At 36.3% G+C, this 27020-nt stretch overlaps 2 protein-coding genes across 3 annotated transcripts in view; one reads left to right on the top strand and one right to left on the bottom strand.

The window, feature by feature from the left end:
- Positions 1–27020, top strand: part of fancm (FA complementation group M) — a 93162-nt gene that overhangs the window by 7135 nt on the left and 59007 nt on the right. For both annotated transcript variants that reach the window (XM_051919904.1, XM_028821700.2), the window contains exons 3-4: positions 388–465; positions 2107–2265. In XM_051919904.1, coding sequence (XP_051775864.1) covers positions 388–465; positions 2107–2265 — 237 coding nt within the window. The remainder of the gene's footprint in view (positions 1–387; positions 466–2106; positions 2266–27020) is intronic.
- soul3 (heme-binding protein soul3) lies at positions 7465–25327 on the bottom strand. The gene is made up of 5 exons (XM_028821712.2): positions 25012–25327; positions 15831–15925; positions 12226–12367; positions 10552–10735; positions 7465–8609 (listed from the first exon to the last, which is right to left on the bottom strand). The coding sequence occupies exons 1-5, from the start codon at positions 25208–25210 to the stop codon at positions 8438–8440; spliced, it is 792 nt and encodes a 263-aa protein (XP_028677545.1). The 5' UTR covers positions 25211–25327; the 3' UTR covers positions 7465–8437.

The following is a 27020-nucleotide window of genomic DNA, read 5'->3' as shown; positions in this document are numbered from 1 at the left end:
ATAAAAGAGAGAGAACTTTGTTTTTTATTTATATATATCTTTCTTTGAACCAATCCAATATCAAGAATGTAATACATCATTCTTTTAAACCTGTAACAACCAACCAAAATGTATTACTTTTAATAAATGAATGAATAAACAAATATTACTTATAAATCAGTCAGTTTTAAGCAGTCTGACATTAAATTGAGACTAGAGTATGCTTGGATTTTCATTCAGGGATTATTCCACAGTTAACACCTACTTTTGGAATTTATCATTATTTTTTGATATACTATATATAGTGTTGTAAAAATGTATTCAGGCCTATAAGTGCCACAAAATAAAAAGATAAAAGTTAATGTGCTTACCTCTTCAATGCTGTATTTTATGTTTTTATTTATTAAGGTTGTCAAGGAGCTGACTAACTATACACTGCAGTTTCGCATTTTGGCTTTGAGCGCAACTCCTGGCAGTGATAGTAAAGTAAGTGCTGTAGATGTCTGTGTGTTTTTGTTTACTTGTTTCATTTAAAATATCATGCACATCATAACTCCTTACTTCTTGCAAATACAGTTAGAATTAGACGATTAACAGTACTAGTTTGTTGTGTTGAGTGTTTATTTTCGAAGGCACATACAGAATGTGTATATTCTATATGGGCATTAAACATTTTATGAGTGTACAGTTTGAATATTGCTGTGTTACTGTACATATTAATATTTTGAGTTAAAGTATTCTGTCACCATACCAGTATACAAAGTAGTGGATGAAGTTTAAGGAGTGTTTTAATAAGAGTATTCCTTGGACTCTGTGAAAATTATTAAATCGTTTTTATGTTAAGTTTGCATTTTAAAAATGAGGAACATGACCCATATTCCATCTGTTTTACATATAAAGTGTATTTATATAAGTGTATAAAGTGTATTTATAGCAGTTCACTAGGCATAACATTATTAAAGCACTTGTAGTAGGCATTTATGTAACTATCAACTCTGATCAGCTGACTCCATGAATTCTTTAAAAAACAACTCAAAACTCATCTGTTCAGGAAGGCTTTTAGCTCTACTTGACTTTATTACCCTTCTCTCTGTTTACTTCTCTGTCAAGATGCTCATGTAACCTGTATGTGTGTGTATGTGTGTGTGTGAGAGAGAGAGAGACCATCAATTATGTTGTCTGTTAGGCTTTTTTTCTCTGAATTCACTGTCATAATCATCTTTTATTTATCTGGTTTGTACAATGCTATATACTGTATACCCTGCCGTTGTTTCTTATATTCTCTAAGTGCCTTGAGCATGGGAAAGGTGCTATATAAATAAAATGTATTATTATTATTGTTATTGTAAGCTTTCAGTAAATTTTTACTTTGCTGAATGTATCGAAATTGGCAGGGGGACCTTGAAATCATATTCAAAGAAGGAAAACTAAAATACATACTATCAGGTTAGTTTGGGGAGCATGCACTGGTGCAATGTGTTGCCGCACCCACCACTCAACAAAATAGCTTGGGGTACCGGTTGGCAACCCCCGAGGCAGAAACGCAGTACAGCCCCACCATCCAGAAATGACCATCTATCTGTTGCAGCCAGGTGTTCTGTGGACGTCTCCTTGGCCTGGTCCAACCATTCGGGTCCTCCACAATGAGGATCCTGCAAGCCAGATCACCCTCTGGGAATTACACCACATGGCCATAGTACCATAATTGACGCTTCCTCACAATGCAGGTAATGTGCCTCATTTGGGACTCCATTAGCAACTGTTCATTCGACACAAAGTCAAACCAGCGGTACCCAAGGACTCTCCAAAGAGACACAGTACCTAATGAACTCGAGCCTTCATCTCAGGTCACTGGATAGCGTCCATATCTCGTAACTATACAGCAAAGCAGAGAGCACCAGGACTCTAAAGACTTGGACCTTTGTTCTTTTGCAGAAATATCGGGAGTGCCACGCACACCTTTCCAGGACCCTCGTATACTATACTATAAAACTGTACATTCACATATACATTTGCTATTCAATTTCAGTGAGAGATGCTGAAGGAACTTGATTTATTCTTTAAATTATCGAATGCAGTCTATTTGAAATTATAACTTAAATATTCCTTGTTTGTTTTCTCTGGCAGTCTATCCAGCAAGTAATATCAAATCTACTAATTTCTCGAATTGAATTGCGTTCAGAGGAATGTCCTGACATCCAGGCATATTCTCACCAACGCTGTGTTGAGAAAATTGTGGTGCCTTTAGGAGACAAGCTTAAAGCCCACCAGGCTAAATATCTGCAGGTTAGTGCAAATTATTTGTTATACTGAATCAATGTATTAACTTGAATTTTTTTTTTTGAATATTAAATTACAGTATGTATGTGTGTAAACAGATGTAGCATAGACAAAACGTTTGTGAAAATTTGTAAATAAAACGTTTGTGAAAATTTGTAAATAAAAGTATTTATTTAATCTTTTGCTGTAGCTTTTATATTTGTGTTTAAATTTAGCTTTTCTAATTATGACATCTAATAATATAGTAGTGTACAGCTTGTATAGAGCTTGACATAAAAAATTTTAAATACATTTACACTAACAAAATATAAAATAGTAGTGATATTGTTCTTTAATGTATAACATATTAAGGAGACTTTTTTGTTGCTGAAATATAAATTGGTTTTCTGAGGGTTTTGTTATGCCTATGGTAAAATGACTGCATCTTAATTCTGGTAACACTTCCAAAAGAAGGGCACAAAGCAAAACATTCTGTTTTACTAACATTTATGCCAAAGATGATCTGCAGAGTCATACTGGATGGATGATTTGGATGTTGGAGTATTCAGCGATGGTAACATGGATACTTCTTATATTTTATCTTCTCAATTATTTTTTATGTGCTCAGATAAGATTTGCATAGTCTGTCCATGGGATTTCTTGCTGCTGTGACAGTTGCACCTTAACTGCATTGATTATCATACCTGCAGTCATTTCTGGTGTTTGCCTATAAAAGTTAAACAATAACCATTAAATACATTGTTTTGACAGATAGAAGCATAGAAAAGTAGCAGTTTTAATTATGAGCGGTAGAAAAAAATTAACCTTTTGTTTTTTGGAATGTATTTAGGTCCTATTGTAGAGATTGGTTCCCCCACTTTTGTCCCTGTATCAGTACTTTGAGACTGTACATTTTTATGAAGTAAGAGAGAATTTAAAGTTTACTGGAATACACTAGTGCAGGGGTAGGCAACGTCGGTCCTGGTGAGCCGCAGTATGTGCAGGTTTTTGTTCCAACCCAGTTCCTTAACGAGAACTCAGTTATTGCTGATGAAGCACATATTGCTTAAGTGACATTTTAATGCTTCATTTTAGTGGTCTCGCTTGTTAAGGTTCTCCAACCTTAATTGCTTATTTCAATCTTAAACTGCTGCATTCAGTGTTTTAATTGCTCCTTATTAGCAATAAGATGTAAAAGACAAAGCAGCCAGCAGTTCTCCAGCTAGCTTTTTTCCAATTACATCTGTGTGTGTTCATCATGCACTGTTTGATTTAATAAAACACTTAATAGAAAAATGTGACAGACTGAAAATGATCTGTTTTAGGCTTCATATCATTTGGATGATATCCTTGGAAAGGAAAAAAATCTACGATATAAGAGCCTTACATTGCACAGACTAACAAGCCATAAAATTAAATAAGGTCTGAGATTGGCAATGATTGGTTTTTAATTAAGCAATTGGGTTGGAATGAAAACCTGTAGCCACTGCGGCTCACCAGGACCGACGTTGCCTACCCCTGCACTAGTGGATACTTAATTATACAATGTTTTGTATGGTTTTGGAAAAACATTTACAATGGGTGTGAGAGCTCCTGTATACTGGCTTTCCCATGAGAGACATATGTAAAATATGGGCACGATGGAGAAGTAATAGTTTATTTTAAATCATTTAATAAATTAGAAGAAATATTTATCCATCTTCAATATTACTAATTTTAAGAATGATAGTGTATCATGGTAAAGCAGTATGATATGTGCCATACACTTCACTTCCATATAATTTTTGTTTGGTTTTTATTATTATTAATATTGTACTAAAATACTAGATACTAGATACTAGTATACTAGATTAAATTTTAGGCGAAAGATTAAATAATATCGCTCATGAATATCTGGCTCCAACCATCTTGAAATGGGTAAAGTAAACCACTTGAGGTGTGTAGTATTCAGTGCTACCTGAAACTTATTGGTTCATGTAGCCCCCAAAATGGTTTCACCATATTTTTGCTTTTAAACAGATTTTTTTCCCTTGCTTTGAAGAGATAGACCGCCATTTTGATATTATTGTGCATCACTTTGCTCTAATGGTTCAAGAGACAGTAGAGACACCAGAAAGCCTACTTAGTGTTAGAGGCAAGTGACAACAAATTCTTCAAGACCACTATGCTCTTGCAGGTCATTGCTGCTCTTTTTCACGCAAGTTAAAGACTTCACGGTATGACCACTTAAAAGAGAAACCCTACGTCTGCCTGCTATTGACAGTAAGCTGCAAAAGGATTTGTAGAAAACAGGCTCAGGGATGCTCAGCCACATGCAGCACATCATTGCTCCGGTGACTTATTTTTAAAACTGCATGTGTCAATGCAGAATAATACTTAGCCAAATTCTGCCCCAGCAGCATGAGGTGCAAAGCAGTAAGCAACTTTGGTCAAATAGCCAGTCTAGTGCATATCACAGTTTTATGCATCACCATACCCACTCATATTAGGCCACATTGAGGCTACAAACTCCACCCAGACAGGGAGCGATCCAGGATTCAGAGTCAGGCTAGTGGTACTGTGAAGCAGCAAACATTAAGTCCATTACTGTGCCTCCCCCTCCTCATATTAGTTTATTGCATTTATTATTTTTGCAAGTTAACAGTGGAAGCCCTGAATGTAGACCTCTGATCATGTGTATTTTTCTTTCATGAAAACCGATCTAATGACAAAAATGTTCTTGTGCGATAAAGATTATGAAAAACAGCTGTGTAAAGAGAAGCCAGAAGTGTTTTTATACCCAGCGGATATTAAACATTTTTAGAAAGCCATGTGTCAATATTCCCTAAACCAGTGATGTAGCATTACTAACAATTGTACCACTGGATGGCCTGTGAAACAGCCCCCTTACAAATACTGTATATTTTATAATAGTACTTGTACTGTTTTGCCCTGGACAAAGTGGCAATTGCAAATGAATTTTGTTGACCAGTATTGTTTTAAAATATGCACTGATTTTTTTTTTTTTTTTTTTAAATTTGTGGTAGGTGGTGTTTAAAATGTAATGCTATATGATCTTTGCAAAGCCATCTAATGAGCATGCAACATGAAATTCAAGGGGTTCTTTTTTCCAAACTATAGAACTTACCCAACATTGATTGTAACCCAGTAACATACATTGTAATAGCAGTTAGTAATTAAAAGGATTTCTAAAATGATTTCTGGATTGGATTGTTGAGCAACATACAATGTACTCAAGTGTGTAATGCTACTGTGAATTCTTCACTCCTATAGATGTTTATCTAAGTTTAAATAATATATTGTTTATTGGTCTCATTGTGATAGATTCAGGCCTTGTGTAACTAAACAAAAACAAAAAAATTACAACAGAGGAGTCTGAACATGTGTGTTAGCCAATTACTAAAACCAAATTTATAATTGGTAACAGCAATTAATGGATTTGTTTATACTTGAAGGACCATATACTCCTAAAAAGCTGTCTGTATAGTCTTACTTAGTGTCACTCTTCCACTGGCCATTTTCTGATAGCTGAAAGCATTGAGCCAAATGTGCACAGCTACAAAAATACACAAAGGGTTAATTTATGTGCTTTTAGCCTATCACTTGGTAGCAGCTTTTTCAGTATTATCATGCAGAATATCTCTTGGATGACTTGTGTAAATCAGTAGCTAATCATTTGCAGAATATGCACATGGAGCAAATGCATCAAAATTATGATGTATGTTTTATTAAAACCATAAAAATTCGAAAACATTGGGATGCAAAAGTATACTGTGTATATTTTTCTGTTTTAAGAAAAAAATAATTTCTTCTGCTCCTAGTGCTGAAATGTGCTTTTGATTGTTGGACAGAAAATTCTTATGTATTATCTTTGTGGCATACACACTACTATTATGGTAACATGACAGACATGACAACAGATGTGTAAGAATGACAAACAAGACCCTGCGAGCACAGATCCCATAGGAGTGAAAAGCTGGTAAGCAATCCTGATTAAAACAGAAAAAAAGCTTATTTTACACACAATAAAAAAATGGAAACATTTCAAGTTTTCACCCAAACAAGCCCCCACCCCCAACAGCACTGGTGAAACACCAGAAAATTAAAAAAAAAAAAAAAAAAAAGGAAAAACAAATAAAACCAAAAGCTTGTTTTGCCTTTTATGGTCTTTTGCTTATTTTTTGAACTTTGTGCTTCTGACACTTTTGTTTTGATTTTTATCTGCCTACAGTGTTGTTGAGGACACATAATATTGAATTTCACTCATACAGTCGAGCAGCAGAGTTGCTCAGAGCTATGTTCTTACTCCTTTAATTCTGCTTTAATATTTGTTGTAATCATTACTTTCTTACCTTGGGAGTTAAGTCAGTCATGCTGTGTAGCTTGATGTGCAAACCAAATTTCTTCTTGTTAAAGTGTGGCTTAAAATAGTCTTTTTGGATATAGGATGATTTTTAGGCACTTAATTACTTATGTAAGACTGTGCCCCACCACGTGCAACTTAAGTGTAATTATTTAATGTAGGATTATTATGGTAATTAGTTCTAAGGTTTGAATGCATCAGATACCTATCTCAACATTTAAGCTGCGTCAAGTATAGACTATACTCTGCAAAATTGTTTTGGACAATATGTCAAAGTAAAGGTACTCAAGTGGCTTACAAAAACCTTTTGATTAATGCTTCTATAAGGCTGGCATTTTTTATCTACTAAATCTAGTATGTATTAAATTACCCATAGTATGGTATCCCCCCCCCCACCCCAAATTTCATTATCACTATTCTTCTTCAAAACAGAAATGGAACACCCTTATTTTATCAATTTTGTATTTATTCTTTATTCCTGCCTTGTGCATGATACTGCTTTGGTAGGCTCCTCACAAAATGTAAACTAGTCTTAGTGTTAAGATAACTAGTTGTAATGGTTAGATATTGATCAATTAAGTGAGTATTTTGACTCCATTTAATGCATTCTGTTCTTCCAGATGTTTTTTGAAGGATTTCAGTCTTCAGTGACCTCAGCAACACCTCAGTTAATCTAATGAAGAGCTTCTGCTTACACTGACAGTGTTATCTGTTGGCTTGGGTGTTGTGCTGTAAATCAAATTGTTACTTTTATAATCTCCACTGCTGATTTACAATTTGTACAATGGTAAATTCTTTTATCATGTCAGTTAACAGCTGAATAAATATGAAAACAATGGAATGACACACTTGTGATTTGGATGTAAAACATTCAGTAGGCAAGTTTATGTAATATCATTCATAGACATGCAGCCTCTTTTAGTACATCTCTGGTTACAAAATAAAATGCACACTCTAATGACATGCTGTAAATACACATCAGAAATGTAGATTACTCAAATGCTTCAAATTTTGATTTGGTACATTGCCAAAGACAACGATGTTTAAATCAAAACATTGTAGGAAAAACAGAGCATTGTATTAACCGTGTAATAAATAAAGATTGTAAGCCTTTATCTTAAGCTAGAGCATGATAATAATGAATACATAAAATGGGAAAGCCAGGAGTTGGCAGGCAAATACAAGTACACAAAAGACAAAAAATAAAATACCTGAGAATAGACCCCGGAAAAAAAAAAAAATTGCTGTAAACTTTCAGGTTGATGAAAACAAGAAGTCTGTAAAAAGGATATCCTGACATTCTAGAAAGTTGAATTACTTACATACAACCATTTACATATAGTTCAAATATAGAAAACTAAGACTACAGCACCACTCATAACTTACATACAGCTCTTGATTATAACAATGTAGATCAACATAAGCATTTTGATGTAATTTTGTTTTCAGAGACTTTACTAACATCTTGTGATAACATCATGTTTATAATACATAGACATTAAAAAGACTCATTCATAATTAAAAATGTTACCAGTGAACATTTATCAACATTTTAGTAACTCAGAATTCAAACTGATCAAAGCAATGGCAGTATTACATATCATGGAAAAAGTAATCTGTTAATGAGTATTATGTTTCATTTAGGCAATTGTGGCTGATGGCATATCTACAGATTAAAGCCTGATTGTCATTTTTCCTTTTTTTTTTTTAAATAATACATTACCCGAGATGTAAAATAATCAGACTTTTACTTGATTGATTTTTATTTCAATCTTCTAGTTTCAGTAGCAAGTAATGGCTGAATTAAAGTTGTGATAGTGTAGACATTCTGGCAGATCATAATCTGCGCAAAAACCAGATCTCGTTGTGTCTGTTTCTGGCAGCAGGATTTGTGTATCCAGCCATGATAAATGAGTCCTCAAGGCAGATTTCTGAGAAGTCTAGAGCCTCTGCTAACATGTTGATTTCATGCAGGATGGACTGTTCGTTGGTCGTGCCTCTGAAGGTCCTAATGTATAATGCAAAATAGAACAAAATAAACAAACTTCAAAACTTACACATGTACGCGGTTATTTTTCAAATGTGTCTTTAAAATAATTTTTAAGACAGCAATTCGTATGTAATAGTATGGTATAGTATGTATTGGATTGATACAAAAATTTTGAGTTTGGTACCAATACAAGCTATTTACAAATAATGGATAACTTCATATTTTTCACCAATAAAATGCAAAAGTAATGTTTTTCCATAAAATGAACTATTGACAAAACTGAACACTGACTGTAGTAACAGCTTTCTGACTTCTCCCAAGACAGGTCCTTGCTCTTCATACACCTTCCGCCAAATGACAGAGGACTCTCTCGCTCTTTCCACTTTTTTCCACCAGCCTCTCCTCCTATCACCTCCCAGAGCACTCTATGATGTTTCATTTGCATAACCCACTACTGCTTCTGAAGCCACATTACTTGGTATCTGTGCAGCTACATGCCCCTTGGAATCGACAGCCTGGAACAAAACATACTTCAAAATGTACTTGGGGGGCTTACAAATATTAATTGTGAAATGTGCATCAATTAAAATATTGTAAGCAGTGCATAGACTACATTGCGTATTAAAGCTGTTTAGTATGATGCTCTGAGCATTGGTGGATATTGCAAGCATTATACTGTATATTGTGGTGTACGGTGTATATACAGTATATATATTTGTATGCTGGAACTCTGATCAACCATTTTATGTAGTTTTACTAACTTTTCCATTTTTGCATTTCATCCTTTTTATAGTTAGCGACTCATGAATAGCATGCTATGAAAGACCCTCTACTTGTACATCTAGGATTTCCTTTAATTGTAGTTGTAATTTTGATTTTCAGTACTGTGATGTAATTGTACCTCTTTAGTTGTTTATGTAGAATAGGGATTAACAATGATATATTAATGCCTGACAATACAGAAAAAGTTTTTGGATAGTTCTGTTCAATAATAGAATTTGAAAGAACCTTCTCATACCTCCTTAATCCAATTCAAGGTTGTCTTGGCTCTCCTGCCTTGTGCCCAGTGCTGTCAGGAAAGGAATTAAGACTGCTGTGACACTCAAATGGATTAAGTGGATTTGATATTATTATCCTTGGCAGCATACCACGGATTTTATTGTCACTGGTAGATAAGACCCGGCTTACAGTCTGACAAATGCACAACATCCTTCAACCTTTGTTAGCATTTATATGTACTGAGCGTTTTTTTGAGGTGAGGACACCCAGCTGCCACTGAATGAATGAAGACGATAAATTTCATTGTGTGTAGTGCAGTATAAAAGATAGCACTCAGTTCTTTATGTACACATCTTATGCCTTGTGTTTATACCTCAAATTTGGAATTCCTAAAGCAGTGGTTCTCAAAACTTTCCTGGTGTCAGAACAAAAGTTGTTTTCATGCCTAGTGTGTTCCCAACCCACTTTGTGGTGGTGGTGGTGGGGGTTGCAGTTGGAGTACCCCTCTGTGAATTTTTGCAATTGTCAAAGCCTGGGGTTACGTATGTCAAAGTGGGTAGTGGTCCTGCAAAATGAGATTGTCAATGCTTTTCCTCCTTAGTGAATTGATCACGATTGTCAGAGTGGGGGTTTGGGAGGTCATCCGGGATCAGCCTCAATCCATCTGCAATGCTACCGCCTTGAGTCGAGCATGATAGTTTGGTTGGGGGTTTTGGGAATAGCTGTCCCAAAGTAAATATCCAACATACAATTGTATACAAGAGATTTGAGATAGTAAACTTTAAGAAAAATGAACTCTAGAACCAGAAAATACATTAAAAAAATTAATATTTGACACTCAAATAATGTTGATGATACTATAAGTGTGTACTAATGAATTTTTTCAAAGAAGCTCTCATAATTAACTGATTAAACCTGTTTTCAAATGTTATCATATAACTTAAGGAATAAATATGCTTACCTGCTATAAACTATGGTTGTGGGCCACTCCTGGATCATTATTTCAGTGTCATTTGGTTGAGGTGGCTGATTCTGAAATTCTAAAGGCAGGTAGTATGCGACAGTCACAGCCTGTGACAGCACTGTCCGACTCTCTTCTGTATGTACAATGGTAACAACTGGAATGGTCAAGCCCAGATATGTCCCTAGTTGCATAAATAAAATGATGGGGAAAACCAACTTGTTATTGGAGATTACAGAGCCAATAGGTTCAGATATGCATTGTCATTCTGCACATTTCTATTTACCACAATGTCTATTGTCAATTTCCAAATAGTTGACATATTTGACATTAACAATGAATCAGTGGATACTGGCCTTGTCTGTTTGACAAAGTAATCTGAACTATAATTGTAAACTGAAATAAAACAAGTTAAAATTTACTGTTCCTGTTTTGAGGGGCCATGAAAATGGCTATGTGAACCCTTTTGAAAACGTTGGAGAAATGCTGACCTATGTCTAGGAGATATTTTTTCCCAACAGTATAAATTATATTATGAACACAGTAAAGGAAACCAAAAAAAGCATAGGTGAATGATGAACGCTGAAAATTACCTTTTAATATATACAAGAGATACAGCAATTTAACAATGTACTGCATACTGTAATATGTATAATTTTCATACCATTCAAACTAGAGACATCAAACAGGCTATCAGTAACATATAAAGAAAGCAAAGATTAATAGTGCTCCATATTATTACTATTATTATTATTATTATACTTTAAGGAGTTTACATGGTGAAAAAATAAATAATGTAGGAGTACAGTACCTTGTAAAGAAAGCCTAAAGTACAAAATACAAAAAATAAGAGTTTGAAGCCAAAACTAAACTTGGAAATAGGCCAGTATGAGTCCTCTATTGAAGTTGTGTCAGTTCTGAATCATTTGTATCCTCCTAGTGTGCATATACTGGCATTAGGTTATTCAGTTTCCCCCAAGCTGTTAATGAAAATGACATTCAGCTTTGCAGTTGAGCGTTGAAGACATGCAGAATTTTGTTAAAGAAAGAGAGACAGGAAAATATAGACAGTCTGACTGTGGCTGTAGAGTGCTGAAAAAGGATCACAAGTCTTCCAAGCCATCAAAGGGAAATACAGGGAGCAGGGAGAGTCACTAGAGAGGGCACATGGTCCAAGTGGGATCTGCTGAGAGAGTACTATCCCTTTAGGGGAATATGGGGACAGGGAAACGAGGAACTATTAGAATGACTTGAATCTGGAACAACTGTAGCAAAAGTGGGCACCCCCAATACTGGAAGTAATTTCAGATCTTGGTTTGAAGACTTCACAGGTGTGAAAGGTTGATATGAGGATTATGTGGAACAGAGAGGCCAATAGAGAATACACTGGTCTGTGTGGAGTATGTAAATTATTTCTGCATTTGCATGGGTTTTTTACCAAGGTGTTTCAGTTTTCCTTCTACATCTCCAACATTTTAGATTAACTGAGTATGTCTGAGTAGGCAGGAACCAACCATGGATGGGGATGCCAATCGTGCACCCAATGCCTTTTAAATAAGTACAGATATTTTGAAAGACTAATACCTGACTTAAGGAAGCTGATCATTTGAAGTGGTATTATATGTGCATACATTATTTTGGACCAATGCATACAGTATGGGCAGTATTACTCACCTGTAGAGTTTTGTTCACAAATATATCTCATTAGCTTCATAAACCCAAGGCAGATGCTTTGTTCATATTGTTTTTCATGCACAGTAATGCAGGCCCACTTTGCCTTCTCATAAAGCCGCTCCTCATATAGTATTTCTCCACACTAAAAACAAAATGAAAAACAAAGTTAAAGAATTCACTTGGCAGGGCCATTTTTAGTGTGTATTCCATTAAATGCTGATGAAAATCTCTTAAGAATTTTGCATTAATGCTGCATGTTACTGTACTATCTTTAAACCTTGGACAGTCAAAAAAGGAAATGCTATTGTATTTTCCTGATTAGGTTGGCCAGATATGGAAATAACCAGGTTACAACAACATTAGTATTGAGATTCAAAATCTGAAGCATGTGGCAAAAATATTTCAATATTTTTATATTAAAAGGAAGAAAGTAATTAAATTACATGGCTTTCTCAAATTGTTTTCTTGATATCTATTTCTGTTTTAGTTTTGTAGCTATGTATTGGCTATAAAGATTACAGATTTTTTTTGTAGTTGGTGACTTTTTTGCTTTTCTTTTACAAGGATTTCAGACTATTTTAAAAATGCAATATTATATATAATACGCACACACATAAACATGGTATGCAAAAGTTTGGGCAACTTTGCTTAAAATGTCTGTTACTGTGAATAGTTAAGTGAGCAGAAGATGAACTGATCCACATTTCTTTTTAGCATTTTATGCAAGATTAGTATATTGTTTTTGTTTTGTACAATTGTATGGTGAAAAAAAGGAGTACCATACAAAAGCTTGGGCACCACAAGATATCTGAGGTCTCAGAACTCAATTAGGTTGTTAGGGCTATCTACAGTATGTCTTGTTCACAGTCATCATTAGGAAACCCCTGGTGATGCAAATTGCAAAACTGTATAAATTCTCCGACTCCTCAAACCTTGTCTCAGCCATGGGCTCCTCTAAGTAGTTGCCTAGCAGTCTGAAAAATAAAATAATTGATGCTCACAAAGAAGGAGAGAGCTACAAGATGATAGCAAATATTTTCAGGTAGTGGGTTCCTTAGTTTGTAATGTTATCAAGAAATGACAGTTAACAGGAATGGTGGAGGTTAAGTTGAGGTCTGGAAGACCAAGAAAGCGTTTGGAAAGAACTGCTCATTGGATTTCTAGAAAGGCAAATAAAACCCCCCATTTGATTTCTGGAAGAATCTGAAGACTCTGGAGGGGTGGTGCACTGTTCCACTTTGCAGCGACACCTGATCAAATATGACCTTCATGTCAACAGAAGAAAATCTTTCCTTCGTCCTAGCCAGAAAATTAACTGCCTGAAGTTTACAAATGAATGTTTAAATAAGCCTTTTAATGTAATGGCAGTTTTCATTCTTGGTTCTTATTTAGGCACTGATAGAACTGCATTTGATGAACCTATAATAGTAAAGTTTTTTGCAGTGTGTTTTAATAACTGCACTACAATACTTACATTTAAGATATGGCGGAGTAAAAAAAAAAAAATACTCTTAATACATGATTTGCTTTCTACCTGACCAAGCCTAGTGGCATCAAAGCCTGCTGTTGTTTCAGCATATTTTACCACAAAGTACAGTGTATGCTACAATAAATATCTGAGGTGGTATTGAACCTTGTACCAAAATTTTGAAAATTAACATGAGACCTGTTGAAATGAGAGCTCGCCTGGAGCAGTGCCATAAATAAATGTATGTTTAATTACATCTATAGTAGGTCTATAAGATCAGCAGCTTCTGGAATGATAGAACAGACAAGTCAGATTCATAATCAAAAGAGCGGATATTAAGGGCTGGGATGAGAATCATAAACTGAAGAAACTAAATGAGAGAGGAGTGTGGTGGCAACTGATAGTTGAGAATTAGTAATTTAAAAATCACACAAAAGTTATTACAGTACAGCTGTTGGACTAAACTGTACAAAAAAAAAACCAAACAGCTGTGTTTTCTTAAAGTAAACCTAGATCCTACTTTTTGAAAATACTGACATGTACAATTAAAAAATGTATTCAAATAGAAAATCACCACCATAAGAATGATTGTACAAAGTTTAGAAGTGAAGTGCATATCCGTCAGTGGCATTAAAAATGTACTACCCCAAAAGTGTATTACCCAAACACCTTTGCTACAACATTTTTTTAATAAATAAAGTGAAGATGAAGCATTAAAATTAAGAATTTAAAGAAGTATCATTTTACATTTTAATTTTTTAATGATAAATTGTGTTAACAGTAATGTTCAAAAAATGTTCAGCTGCAAAGATGATTTTATTATTGTTGCTACACACTTCCAAACTGGACAGCAGCATCTGTGTCTAAGAAACCCAATTAAGTAATCCATCAACTTCTGTGATTTATAGATGGAAAATCACTTCATATTAATGTGTTTTTATTTTTAAGCAACACTAATACAAGTGCTGCAATTAAGGGTTCAGCAGCAGGTGCAGCACCCCCTGGCTGCACCCACGGAATTTAACAGGGCCGCAACAAACTCCAGCTCCCATGGAGCCCTGCGGGAGTCCGAAGCATTGCTGTAACTCAGGGGGGCTGCCACTTAATGCGCTCCGGGGGAAATAATGCTCTGGATGCGCTCCCTCCTCAGGTCCTTCCAGCATAGAGGCGTCCCAGCCGGGCAAGGGCCCTGGCCGTACGCCACAACTGTTGGAGACCACGAGTTAGTCAGTCATTTGTTGGCTCGCGTTGCATTTTTCTATTACACTGACTACCATTTCGGGGGGGGGGGGTTGGTTGAACGAAGTCATGTAAGTAAATTATAATTAAGGAAAAAGAAGCATGTTAAATTAGCAGTGCTGTTACTAATAAGTGTCTGGAATTAAAACCTGCAGCCACTGTGTCCCTCCAGCCTCTGAGTTTGATACCCCTTACCTAGGACAAATGATACTGATTGTTCAATGGTGAAAACAAAAATCCTTGAACATGGAAGAGTGTAGCTGGAGTGTACACACATTGTAAGTATGCAGAGAACAAGCACATTAAGCCCTGGCCTTGAGTGTAATTGGACAGGTTATTATAGTTTTTGCCCATGGATATACAGCCTTGAAACTGTTCTGTCATGAATGCTCATCATGGTTAAGAAAAATAACTCAGGTGATCAAAAGTGCTTGGCATGAGAATTAAGTGTAAATAGAAGACAGGTTGTATTATTTGGTGATTTGAAAATATATTACTAAATAAGGATAAATTATGGAAAAAGCATAAATAGAGGAGTGATGCATTATACCTTTTGTTTGGCAGGTCAAGTCTGTTTTTCATTCATTAATTGGAATAATGATAGAGAAAATTACAGTTTCATCATTCTAAAAGTGTATTTCTGCTTCAGGGTTGTCCTTCATATATTATATTGTTGACTTTTGAGAAGTATACTTCAAGAGTGTAAGCTGGAGTTGTTGGTTTGAGTGGTGGGAGTTAGCTTGGTCAAGAATACTGTTTTAGCCTGATATCTGATCTTGCACAAACATTTCATATACCCTTTAGAATTATCCTATAATAGTACTTTTTTATTTCAAGGCAGTGTTATTATTTTTTCTATGCATCAACTTTTACAAAAAGAAACAATTTAAATAAATACCTTTTCTTTTTGACTGATGAGCCTGAAAGGAACTATTTCTCTTTCTTGAGATGTGCGATTGTTTCTTGTCAACTGTTGAATTGGCTCTGCCATATCTGCAGAAAATGAGAGTATCTGTTCATAAGCATATAAATCCCCTGGATACTGTGTTTAGATTAACAGTCACTGTGCTTTGGTTATGTTGTCTCTTCACATTACTCTGTAGAAGCAATGTATTATATGCTACAATGGTAATTTGAGGTGTTAAACTTTAGATAAATCTAAAAAATACACTGGTTAAAAAAATAATTACAACACTTATTCTTGGACTAATATTTCAAATGAAATTCCAAAAGAGAACAACAGGAAAACAAAACAGTCCAACAATTAAAAAAAGAAAAATAGCAAAACTGTAACAGTGAATGTTAACATTATTGGTCTTGTATTCCTTCAGTATCTTGTGTGAATGCTTCTTGCAGTCGCCACTGCTTGACACCTTTGATGTGCAGAGCCAGTGAACAATCTAGGAGTATTCTAAAGGTGCTCTATTGGGTTAACATCAGGAGAGAAGGCAGACCAAGGTGACACCTAACACCATCATTCATTTCTCAGGAGAGCTGTGACTATAGTAAGTTTGTGAGATCTATCATTGTTCTGCTGTATGATCAGGCTGTGCAAGAGGTGTGAATAGCGGACTCCAACGGGCTGTTTTGCTTTAAGGTCAGCAGCATGGAACCTGTCCCTCACTGCCCTCTAACTGGTGCAGGCATTGCACCTGAAAATTGTTTCAGCAGAAGTATGGGGAGCAGGTACAAAATGATTTCTCGGATGGACCAGTCTGATATGTTGGTCCTGCACTGGTGTAGTTACTGGAAAATACCAGAATCTTTGACAATTGTCTATGCTGCCAATATTACAGCCAGTCATGCCTGCAGTTGTGATGCAGTGTTTTTGTATGTTTGGAAAGTTGTAATGCTTCATTATACAGTCTGCATTGTTGAGCAAAGTGTAAAACAAATGGACAACTTTTTGTGAAAGTTCACAAGCTATAAGTAGAGTTTTCTCAATATATAAAATGTTCCTTTTTTCATCAATATATAATATACATTATAAGTATACAGTGGAACCTCTGGTCACAACCGTAATTCGTTCCAAAACTCGGGTCGTAACCCGAAGTAATTTCCCCAATAGGATTGTATGTAAATACAATTAATCCATTCCAGACTGTACGAACTGTATGTAAATATATTTTTTTAAAGATTTTTAAGCACAAATATAGTTAATTATACCATAGAATGCACAGCGTAATAGTAAATTAAATGGAAAAACATTGAATAACACTGAGAAAACCTTGAACAACAGAGAAAACTAACATTGCAAGAGTTTGTGTTATAGCGCTACAAACTGCTCGCTAAATACACTTTTTTAATGAGTTTTAAGCACAGGGAAAATAATGAACATTTGAAAAATCCGTAATTTAATAAACAACCAAGAAAAGTAACATTGCAACAATGCACGCTACGAACCAATCGCTGTAAACTGAAGTGAAGTGGAGGTTAAAATCCAATAGAAAAAAGTCTTCATTAAATACAATGAGGTTAAAACAATGCTCAAATCAGTCTCTTTAAAAACAAGCCCAGTGTATTCTTTAACTGCCTTCTCGGTCGCCCTTATGTGTGTGCGCATCTCTCTCTCTTGCGCGTGTGTGTGTGTGTCTCTCTCTCTCTCGCTCGCTGCACAGGGAATGGACAGGGAGAGACTGAACACGTGCCAAAATCATCGGCGCGCACAAACCGAAAGGGAAACTGGCTTGTTCGTCGACCAAGGGTGTGGTCATGAACAGATGCAAAAGTTTGGCAAACTTTTTGGTTGTAACCCAATTTGTACGTATTCAGAGACATTCGTGAACCGAGGTTCCACTGTAAATTAATTACTGTATAGTAATTTATTTGTGTTAGGCAGTGAATTGAGTTTTTCTGAAATCGTAAAGCTTTCCAGGACTTCAAACATATCGCAATACATTGCTGAATGTGGGATTCTCATTCATATGAATCTTGGCCTCTGTCCTGCACACTTTGTCATGCCAACTGTCGAATTCATGTACAGTAGTCCTCTAAAGAGAATTCCCTAAAGAGCCTAAACTAATAATAGTGCCATACTTTTTGCGTAATTTTCATTGAGAGTGTTGTTACAATGAAAAACTTTTAATAGTCCATTCAGCTATGATTACTACCACAGTAACTAGCTTGGGTTTCTGAATGCAATTCTACTTCCAGGTGATAGTCTGGTGTATGCTTCGTTGCCTGAATTTATTCATATCGCTGTGAAATTTGCAACAATCTATTATTTTGTATAGTAAATTGTATTTATTATTATTTATCGATAAGGCAAAAGAGGTGTAAAAGAGCTATATTCAGAAGCTTTCTCACAATGGTATTCATATTATTAAAAATGTGTTGGTGTACATTTCAACTTGGTTTACAGTAATCCCTCCTCCATTGCGGGGGTTGCGTTCCAGAGCTACCTGCGAAATAAGAAAATCCGCGAAGTAGAAACCATATGTTTATATGGTTATTTTTATATTGTCATGCTTAGGTCACGGATTTGCGCAGAAACACAGGAGGTTGTAGAGAGACAGGAACGTTATTCAAACACTGCAAACAAACATTTGTCTCTTTTTCAAAAGTTTAAACTGTGCTCCATGACAAGACAGAGATGACAGTTCCATCTCATAATTAAAAGAATGAAAACTATATCTTCCTCTTCAAAGGAGTGTGCGTCAGGAGCAGATCATGTCAGAGAGATAGAGAAAAGCAAACAAATCAATAGGGCTGTTTGGCTTTTAAGTATGCGAAGCACCGCGGCACACAGCTGTTGAAGGCGGCAGCTCACACCCCCTCCATCAGGAGCAGAGAGAGATAGAGAGAGACAGAGAAAAAGAAAAACAAACGAGCAAAAATCAATACGTGCCCTTCGAGCTTTTAAGTATGCGAAGCACCGTGCAGCATGTCGCTTCAGGAAGCAGCTGCACAGAAGGTAGCAACGTGAAGATAATCTTTCAGCATTTTTAGATGAGCGTCCGTATCGTCTAGGTGTGCGAACAGCCCCCCTGCTCAATCCCCCTACGTCAGGATCAGAGAAAGTCAGCGCAAGAGAGAGAGAGAGAGAGAAAAGTAAGTTTGTAGCGGGGCCACATAGTGTTAAATGTCAGTTTAATGCCAATTATCCAAGCTACAGGTCTTGGGAGTGTAGCTGCCGGCTGGGTAAAAGGGGTCGGCCGTTACAAGTTGGGTAGCTTCTCAGCCATCTGCCAATAGCGTCCCTTGTATGAAATCAACTGGGCAAACCAACTGAGGAAGCATGTACCAGAAATTAAAAGACCCATTGTCCGCAGAAATCCACGAACCAGCAAAAAATCCGCGATATATATTTAAATATGTTTACATATAAAATCTGCGATGGAGTGAAGCCGCGAAAGGCGAAGCGCGATATAGTGAGGGATTACTGTATAATTGTTTTGCATATTAAAGTGTATGAGGTGATGAGCAGATACCAGTTCAATAACATGCATGATATAATGAGGATATCTTTGTGAACACTGCTTTGACATGATTTAATTGTATTTAGCTAATTGAAACAGTAGAGCTCAGCTCATTATAAAAGTGAGATATTTAGTCACAGCTGCTTTTCTGTGGATATGAAATTACTAGTCCTGCCAGATATATTGTAGCTGTGACCTAGCAGACTACCTCCAGTTTCAGCTGCAGTTGAAATCATTTCGGTGTCATTTCATTGTTATAAATAAAGTCTGATGATAGGAAACACACTTGTATATTGGTATTATCCTTGAAAATGTCATTCAATCTGTGGCGCTGGTTGGTCTGTGTTTTTTTTTTTTTTTTTTTTTTTTTTTTTTTATGCCTGGTACAGTAATTAGTGCTGAGAGGTTTGCACTTTTCTACCCTACCCACTGTCCTTCTCAAATCTCCCTGCTTACTATGGGCTACAATGCTTAAAAAGCCTTGCTGCTTTACAGAGCCAAACTTGAATTAAAACAGATTAGTGTTTGAAAGAACTGTAGAAAATTGGTTCAACAGGTGGACCAAATAATAACACCATAGATCAAATATATATTACAATACAATACAGTTTATTTTTGTATAGCCCAAAACCACACAGGAAGTGCCGCAATGGGCTTTAACAGGCCCTGCCTCTTGACAGCCCCCCTAGCCTTGACTCTTTAAGAAGACATATTAAGCACAATGCAAATAATTTTAAGCGGCACTTTTTTCTTTTTTTTAATAACTTTTAATGCTGGTAATGTGTACTGCCAATAAATATTACACTCTCAGCCATGCCCTGCAAACAGCATTCAGGTAATCTTATTTGTCAGTATAATACATATAAAAATAAGATCTGAATACAGTGATCCCTCGCTATATCGCGCTTCGCCTTTCGCGGCTTCACTCTATCGCGGATTTTATATGTAAGCATATTTAAATATATATCGCGGATTTTTTGCTGGTTCGCGGATTTCTGAGGACAATGGGTCTTTTAATTTCTGGTACATGCTTCCTCAGTTGGTTTGCCCAGTTGATTTCATACAAGGGACGCTATTGGCAGATGGCTGAGAAGCTACCCAACTTTCTTTTGTCTCTTTCTCTTGCGCTGACTTTCTCTGATCCTGACGTAGGGGGTGTGAGCAGGGGGGCTGTTCGCACACCTAGACGATACGGACGCTCGTCTAAAAATGCTGAAAGATTATCTTCACGTTGCTACCTGCTGTGTGCAGCTGCTTCGTGAAGCGACATGCTGCACGGTGCTTCGCATACTTAAAAGCTCAAAGGGCACGTATTGATTTTTCACTGTTTGTTTTTCTCTGTCTCTCTCTCTCTCTCTCTCTCTCCCTGCTCCTGACGGAGGGGGTGTGAGCTGCCGCCTTCAACAGCTTTGTACCGGCGGTGCTTCGCATACTTAAAAGCCAAACAGCCCTATTGATTTGTTTGCTTTCCTCTCTGTTTCTGAGTCTGTGCTCCTGACGCGCACTCCTTTGAAGAGGAAGACATGTTTGCATTCTTTTAATTGTGAGACAGAACTGTCATCTCTGTCTTGTCGTGGAGCACAGTTTAAACTTTTGAAAAAGAGACAAATGTTTGTTTGCAGTGTTTGAATAACGTTCCTGTCTCTCTACAACCTCCTGTGTTTCTGCGCAAATCTGTGACCCAAGCATGACAATATAAAAATAACCATATAAACATATGGTTTCTACTTCGCGGATTTTCTTATTTCGCGGGTGGCTCTGGAACGCAACCCCCGCGATGGAGGAGGGATTACTGTATATATTATGAATAAAAGTTTTGCATCTGTTAAACATTAACATTTCAGTGTATGATGCCTTTTATTTGCTTGCAGAAAGTTTGAACTAACAAGATTAAATAGAAAGTTTAATTTTTATTATTTTCAAAGTGATTCCTGCGAATGTGTCTGCTTCTTGGATCACATACAGTGTGAAGTATATTTCCGTGTGGAAAAGACCAGTTAAAATACAGCTACTGCATCTACATGTGCCATTAATATTTCATACATTAAAAATACATTACAATTATAGAAAACCATTGAATGCTGTTGTAATGGGTGGTAAATAGCATCATCTTAAGAAAGAGTTACATTATGTTACTTTAATGAGTCAGTATGTTAGAATGCGATATCTAGGACAAAAGTACTTGGTAAACAAGAAGAGAAACATTTAATATTTCTTAAAAGCTAATGCAGCAAAAATAAATATTAGTTCATCCATATTATCCCTGCAAGCAGGTTCTCCAATTTACAGGGAAAACTAGGGGTCTGGTGGCAAGATTGGCACTCCAGACACTGTTTAAATAAAAAAAAAAAAAAAAACACCACACAGTTCAGTGTGACGCTGAGGTGTCACCCGTTACATGGCTGCACTCGGATTTCAGTCTGGAGGGTTTGCTGTGTGGTGGGTGTGGCGATGTGCTATAATTGGCGCATAATCCCAATCTCATCCTTTCTAAAATGCTGTTACTGTCGCTATAAAAATCCATTCATCCGTCAGTTTTTCTGAACTGCCCTGTCCAATTCAGGGTCAGTGGGAGGTACAGACTATCTTGGCAGAAGAACCAACCCCAAAGAAGAGACCAGTCCATCACAAGAGTACACATATGCACATGTCATCAGCCACTGAAAAAATTCAATTTAGGATACCTAATTAGCTTACCACACACCTTGGGATGCGCTAGGAAAACTGGGAATCCCAAAGAAAAGCTCCATATCGACATGACAAAAATGTGCAGTCTCCACACAAACAGCATCCAGGCCAGGATTTGACTTCAGTCTCCCGGAATGGTGAATCAGTAGTGTTAAGCACTGTACTGCCAGCAGGCAAACTATTAAAATCTATCTTCTTTTTAAACTTCCCTTTCCAGAATGGTCATAGAGAGCCTAAATCTATCCTTGCAACAGAGGACACAAGGCAGAAATTAATGCTAGATTGTACACCAGTTCACTGCAGGGCACACACAGATATGCACCCACAAGTGATCATACTAAACTATTTGATTTAGTAAATTAAGCTAGAATGTGAAAGAGGTGCTGTGCCAGCTATACACCGAGGGTGATTGGACTGGGAATTGAAACCAGGCCCTTGAAGCTCTGATGCATTAAAGCTAAATATTGGGACACAATCTCACACCTACTACTGAAGTGATAAAAATAATTATGAACTCTACAATATCTATTCTTCTCCTACTTGTGTGTGTGAGTTTGTATTTTTTTTTCTCTCCTGACAAGAAAAATATTTGGACGTAGATTAAAATAAAATCTAGATAGACAGGACTTTCTCCACAAGGAAAAATTGAGTAAGAGAGTAGTCACGGTGCATTTTAAAGCATTATAAAGACATATTATCATAGGTAAAAAGGATCCCTAATAGTGTTTCTTGACACACTTCAGCTGAATAATTAATTAATTGACTGAAAGTCTTCAGTGTTAGTGTGTCAGAAAGAGGATATGCAGCATTTTTCATAATGGCACTCAATTTTATTTTCATTCTATCCTTCACTGCTATTACCATTCGGTCAAGAGTAAATTCCATAGCTAAGCCCATCATCTTAATTATCTTTCTGATTCAGTGGGCCCATCTTGAAGTGATGTTGCCAGCCCCGCACACTACAGCATAGGAAATTGTACTGGCCATCACAGAATTTTAAAAAATGTAAAACGTCAATACCAACTTTAATGGAAAGTAGTCTCCTTAGAAGAAGAAAAAAAAGATTGCTCTGATTTTTTCTTGTATAGTTCCTCTGTATCACCAGTCCAGATTGTTGTTGAATTTGTCTGTTTATAATAGTACTAGGGTGTTGTACCGTGTTAGCCATTATGAATGTAGAGAAAAGCCAAGCAAAATGACACCTTTTATTGGCTAACTAGAAAGATTACAATATGCAAGCTTTCGAGGCAACTCAGGCCCCTTCTTCAGGCAAGATGTCCTGAGATGGCCTGAGTTGCCTCGAAAGCTTGCATATTGTAATCTTTCTAGTTAGCCAATAAAAGGTGTCATTTTGCTTGGCTTTTCTCTGTTTATAATATATATATATTTTTTTCCTCTTAACATAGCTTGAGTCAGTAAAGTTTAACTTTTTGTTCTTTTTTAAATGTTTGTATTTTAAACACTACTAAATGTAATTATTATCTCAAAGGTTGTTTGCACATGTCCTTCAATTACTGAATCCACTAACTCCACTTCACTGTTATGGAGGCAACAGACCATCTAAGCAGCACTTTACACGACACACACACTCAAACTTCCATGCGGTCATGTGGAGACAACTTAGGGTTCATTAGCCAACATAAAACACACAATGTTAGCATGTAAGAGGAAACACATTCATTAAAAGTAATTGCTTTTAATTTGTTTTTGTGTATATGGAGCACAGAAATATTTTATATTATTTCAACAAACAACATTTATGAGTATTATTTCATGATTGTGTTCTTGACCAGCATAGCCTCCAATTAGACTTGATCACAAGGTTCTTACTAATACATTCTTTTATTGTATTTTTATGCTTGCTTGCCTTTATAACACATACAATTTTAGGATATGCTAAACCTCTTGCAAGCTATGTCAAAATCTGTCTGTTCACTGTATCACTTTTAAGTTTTCCAAATTTGTCCAAGACAATTACATATCACAGCGTGCTTGTTATTAAAATTATCATAATTAAAATATTGTATCTGGTTAGACAGATTTAACTATTTATTGGTGTACATTGTTGGTCCCATCCCAAAATTCAATTAATATTCATTTTTCATAGGCTTAGGGTTTTGGTAAGTGCAGGTAACATTTTTGATGTTTTCTTCATGTAGCTATTAAACTCTTTATACAGACATTTCAAACTAGTAACACTGAATATGATTAGAACAAGGGTCCAAGTGGACTGAGAAATATATACAAGATATATTTGTTTGTTTTATTCAGATGTCTTTTTAAAAAACGGTACAGTGGGAAACAATGTGTGTAGAATTTAAAACGACGTTTGCACGCATTTTCCGAAATAAACGTAATTCTTATTACAGAATCCACATATTTTTCAGATGCTTTTTTCTCAGTATAATAGCGTCGTTTGAGCTTAGAACACGCTGTCTAAAAGCTACAGAAAGAATGAAAAGCGCACTGAGCAGTCGATTTTATAACTGCCTGCAACGTAGGAAGGACATAAACAGAAACTGCACGGCAGTGTGCACGCTGATCAGAAAGACAAACCACTTAAGATTCCCGTTTTTTTCTTTTTGAAAACAGCGAGACACTGAATCTAAACAAAGCATTGCCATTTGAGGTTATTGAACATTATCCACGAAGTGTACTGAATATCTGAAGAATAAGAATATCCGATAATAATTACATTCACGTGTTAATTTTTTTCTCTTCCAAAGGGAAATAGATGGACGCTTTTTACAAAAAGCAGGGAAATTCAACACCTCGTAACTCACTTAGTTGAATATACTATTCTATATTATTGTTCTGGAATAGCTTGCCGACTGACTTTGCAGCTGGCTAACGTTCTTGTGAAACTTGTTTTCTTTCCTCGCAACATAGGAAGGGGCGGATGTGCCCCCACAACACGCACCTCGGGGCGGGTGTTCCCCCACAACACGCACCTTGACAAATGTCCCGCCTTACCCCTGGGCACCTCGACCTGGTGACCCCTCCCGACGTTCTGCCAGTAGTTGAGCAGTCGTTCCTGCTCAGCGTCGTCCTGCAGACTGCTGTTGTAAGCCGAATCGGAGTGTCCCTCTTCGGAGAAACCTTCCAGGTCCTCCATCGTGATGACTCCAGAGTCAGACTGGGACCCACTCATTTGACAGTTTTCTCGCTCCATATTCAGTTGTTTTGGCTGTGCATTGATAAACAATACAACGTGTAGTGAGAAGGACAGTTTTTTTCCAAGTAGTGACTGCAGCTCTATAACTTTCGCTTGCTCCCGGCTTAAGAGTTAACGCTCAGGAGATCCTCTGCGATTTGTTTTGTTCGCAGCTCCTTGTCTTATAACTAGCTTGAAGGATGACGTACACGCCGGATCGTCCAAACCCAAAGATTGGTGGGCGGATGTTGCCGGCGGGACTACTTACAGATTCTACTCGGCAAGGCTCTGAATCGCAAGGTACCTCAAAAAGAGTCTGTTAAAGTTTTTGATTTTCACCATCTCGTGATGAGGCGGATAAACCAAATAACTAGCCTACATATTTTACAAATGGTCAGAAGTTAATCTATCTATACATTAGTAAAATCTTTCCCGAATATAAAGCAGGCGTAGCAACTTTACAATTTTAAGGCTCTTTATTTTAAATACATTTCATGGTCGAGACGTCACTCGATGTCTTATTTTATTTCCAGTATTTGTTTTATTTTTTAAATTTCTGTTAATGATTTATATATCGATTTTAACATGCAACTTATTAACATTACACACTCCAAGCAGTCTGAAAGTTTCTCATTCCAAGTGCTCACATACTCCGAAACTGTGCTATGAATGAACAGACGTTGTAGTGTAAAGTGGGAGGACAACAGGAGCTATAATGGAGCTCGCGTTATGTAGACCATCTTGCACATTTAATGTAAATTAAGCGTATTGCAGAATTTCATGCCAGATATTGCAGAGTCTTGGCTGTTAGAGATTGTGCCAGAGATTGGTTTTCTAGTAAGTAAATGAGTAACAGGTTTCATGCATTCTAGCCAAAAATGTAATATATTTTAAGATCGTGTTGGCTTTAATTGTTAAACACTTTTTCGGAAACCTTTCAGGTCTAGGCATTTTCAAACTTGAACGTTATTGAGTTGTACATTATTTTTTCTTTTTGTCTCATAAATCTATAAAACGTTATTGATAAGACACTTAGTACATGTTTTGCTTTAGAATAGTGTAATTCATTGTTGTCTTCCTCAAAAAAACTTGCCTGTTTATAGTTTCTGTAATTAAAATCCATACTCTAAACTGCTTCTGGTTAATGAACATTTAGATGTGTATGTGTGTTTATGTCTATGCATATACTGTGTGTGTATATAAATACACATATAATATATGTATAATACAAAGCGTACATAATAAAATAGATAATAAAAATTTGTAGGAGTGGACCCCCAAAAAATGTAAGCGTTCAATTAACATTGGTGGTTTTGTTATGCAACCATTATCTTGTTGCATTTATTGTGTTCTACACATTACACAGAACAATGTTTGTGTTTACTTGAGGTACAAAATTAATACAGCTTTTGATAATAAATTACCTTTTGCAGAAATAATTTTTATAGGTATAATTAATACTACCTTTAGATAAGAAAGCAAGTTGTCTGCCTGTCTAAATGTTACAGAAACAAATTAGTTGATGTCATGTATCTACATATATTAAACCCACTTATCCCATTCAGAGTCTTGGTAGGCAGAATTTATCATGGCAGCATTATTTGCAGGGTGGAGACCAACCTTGGTTGAGGAGCTACTCAGTTGCAGGGTACATTCACCTTGGATGATGGTGTCTAATAAATAATTAATTAATAGTAATATATTCACTCATTCTTCCACACTCATGTGAGACCAATTGGGGACTTCAGTCGGATTAACTTGTACCCTACTGGATATGGTACACAAGCGTAAGAACAGAAATACGGTATCAGTCTCTGTGCAAGTGTTT

Source organism: Erpetoichthys calabaricus, chromosome 16, assembly GCF_900747795.2.
Source record: "Erpetoichthys calabaricus chromosome 16, fErpCal1.3, whole genome shotgun sequence".
NCBI lineage: Eukaryota > Metazoa > Chordata > Cladistia > Polypteriformes > Polypteridae > Erpetoichthys > Erpetoichthys calabaricus.
The sequence above is the reverse complement of the archived record's forward strand: the minus strand, read 5'-3'. Positions and strand labels throughout refer to the sequence as shown.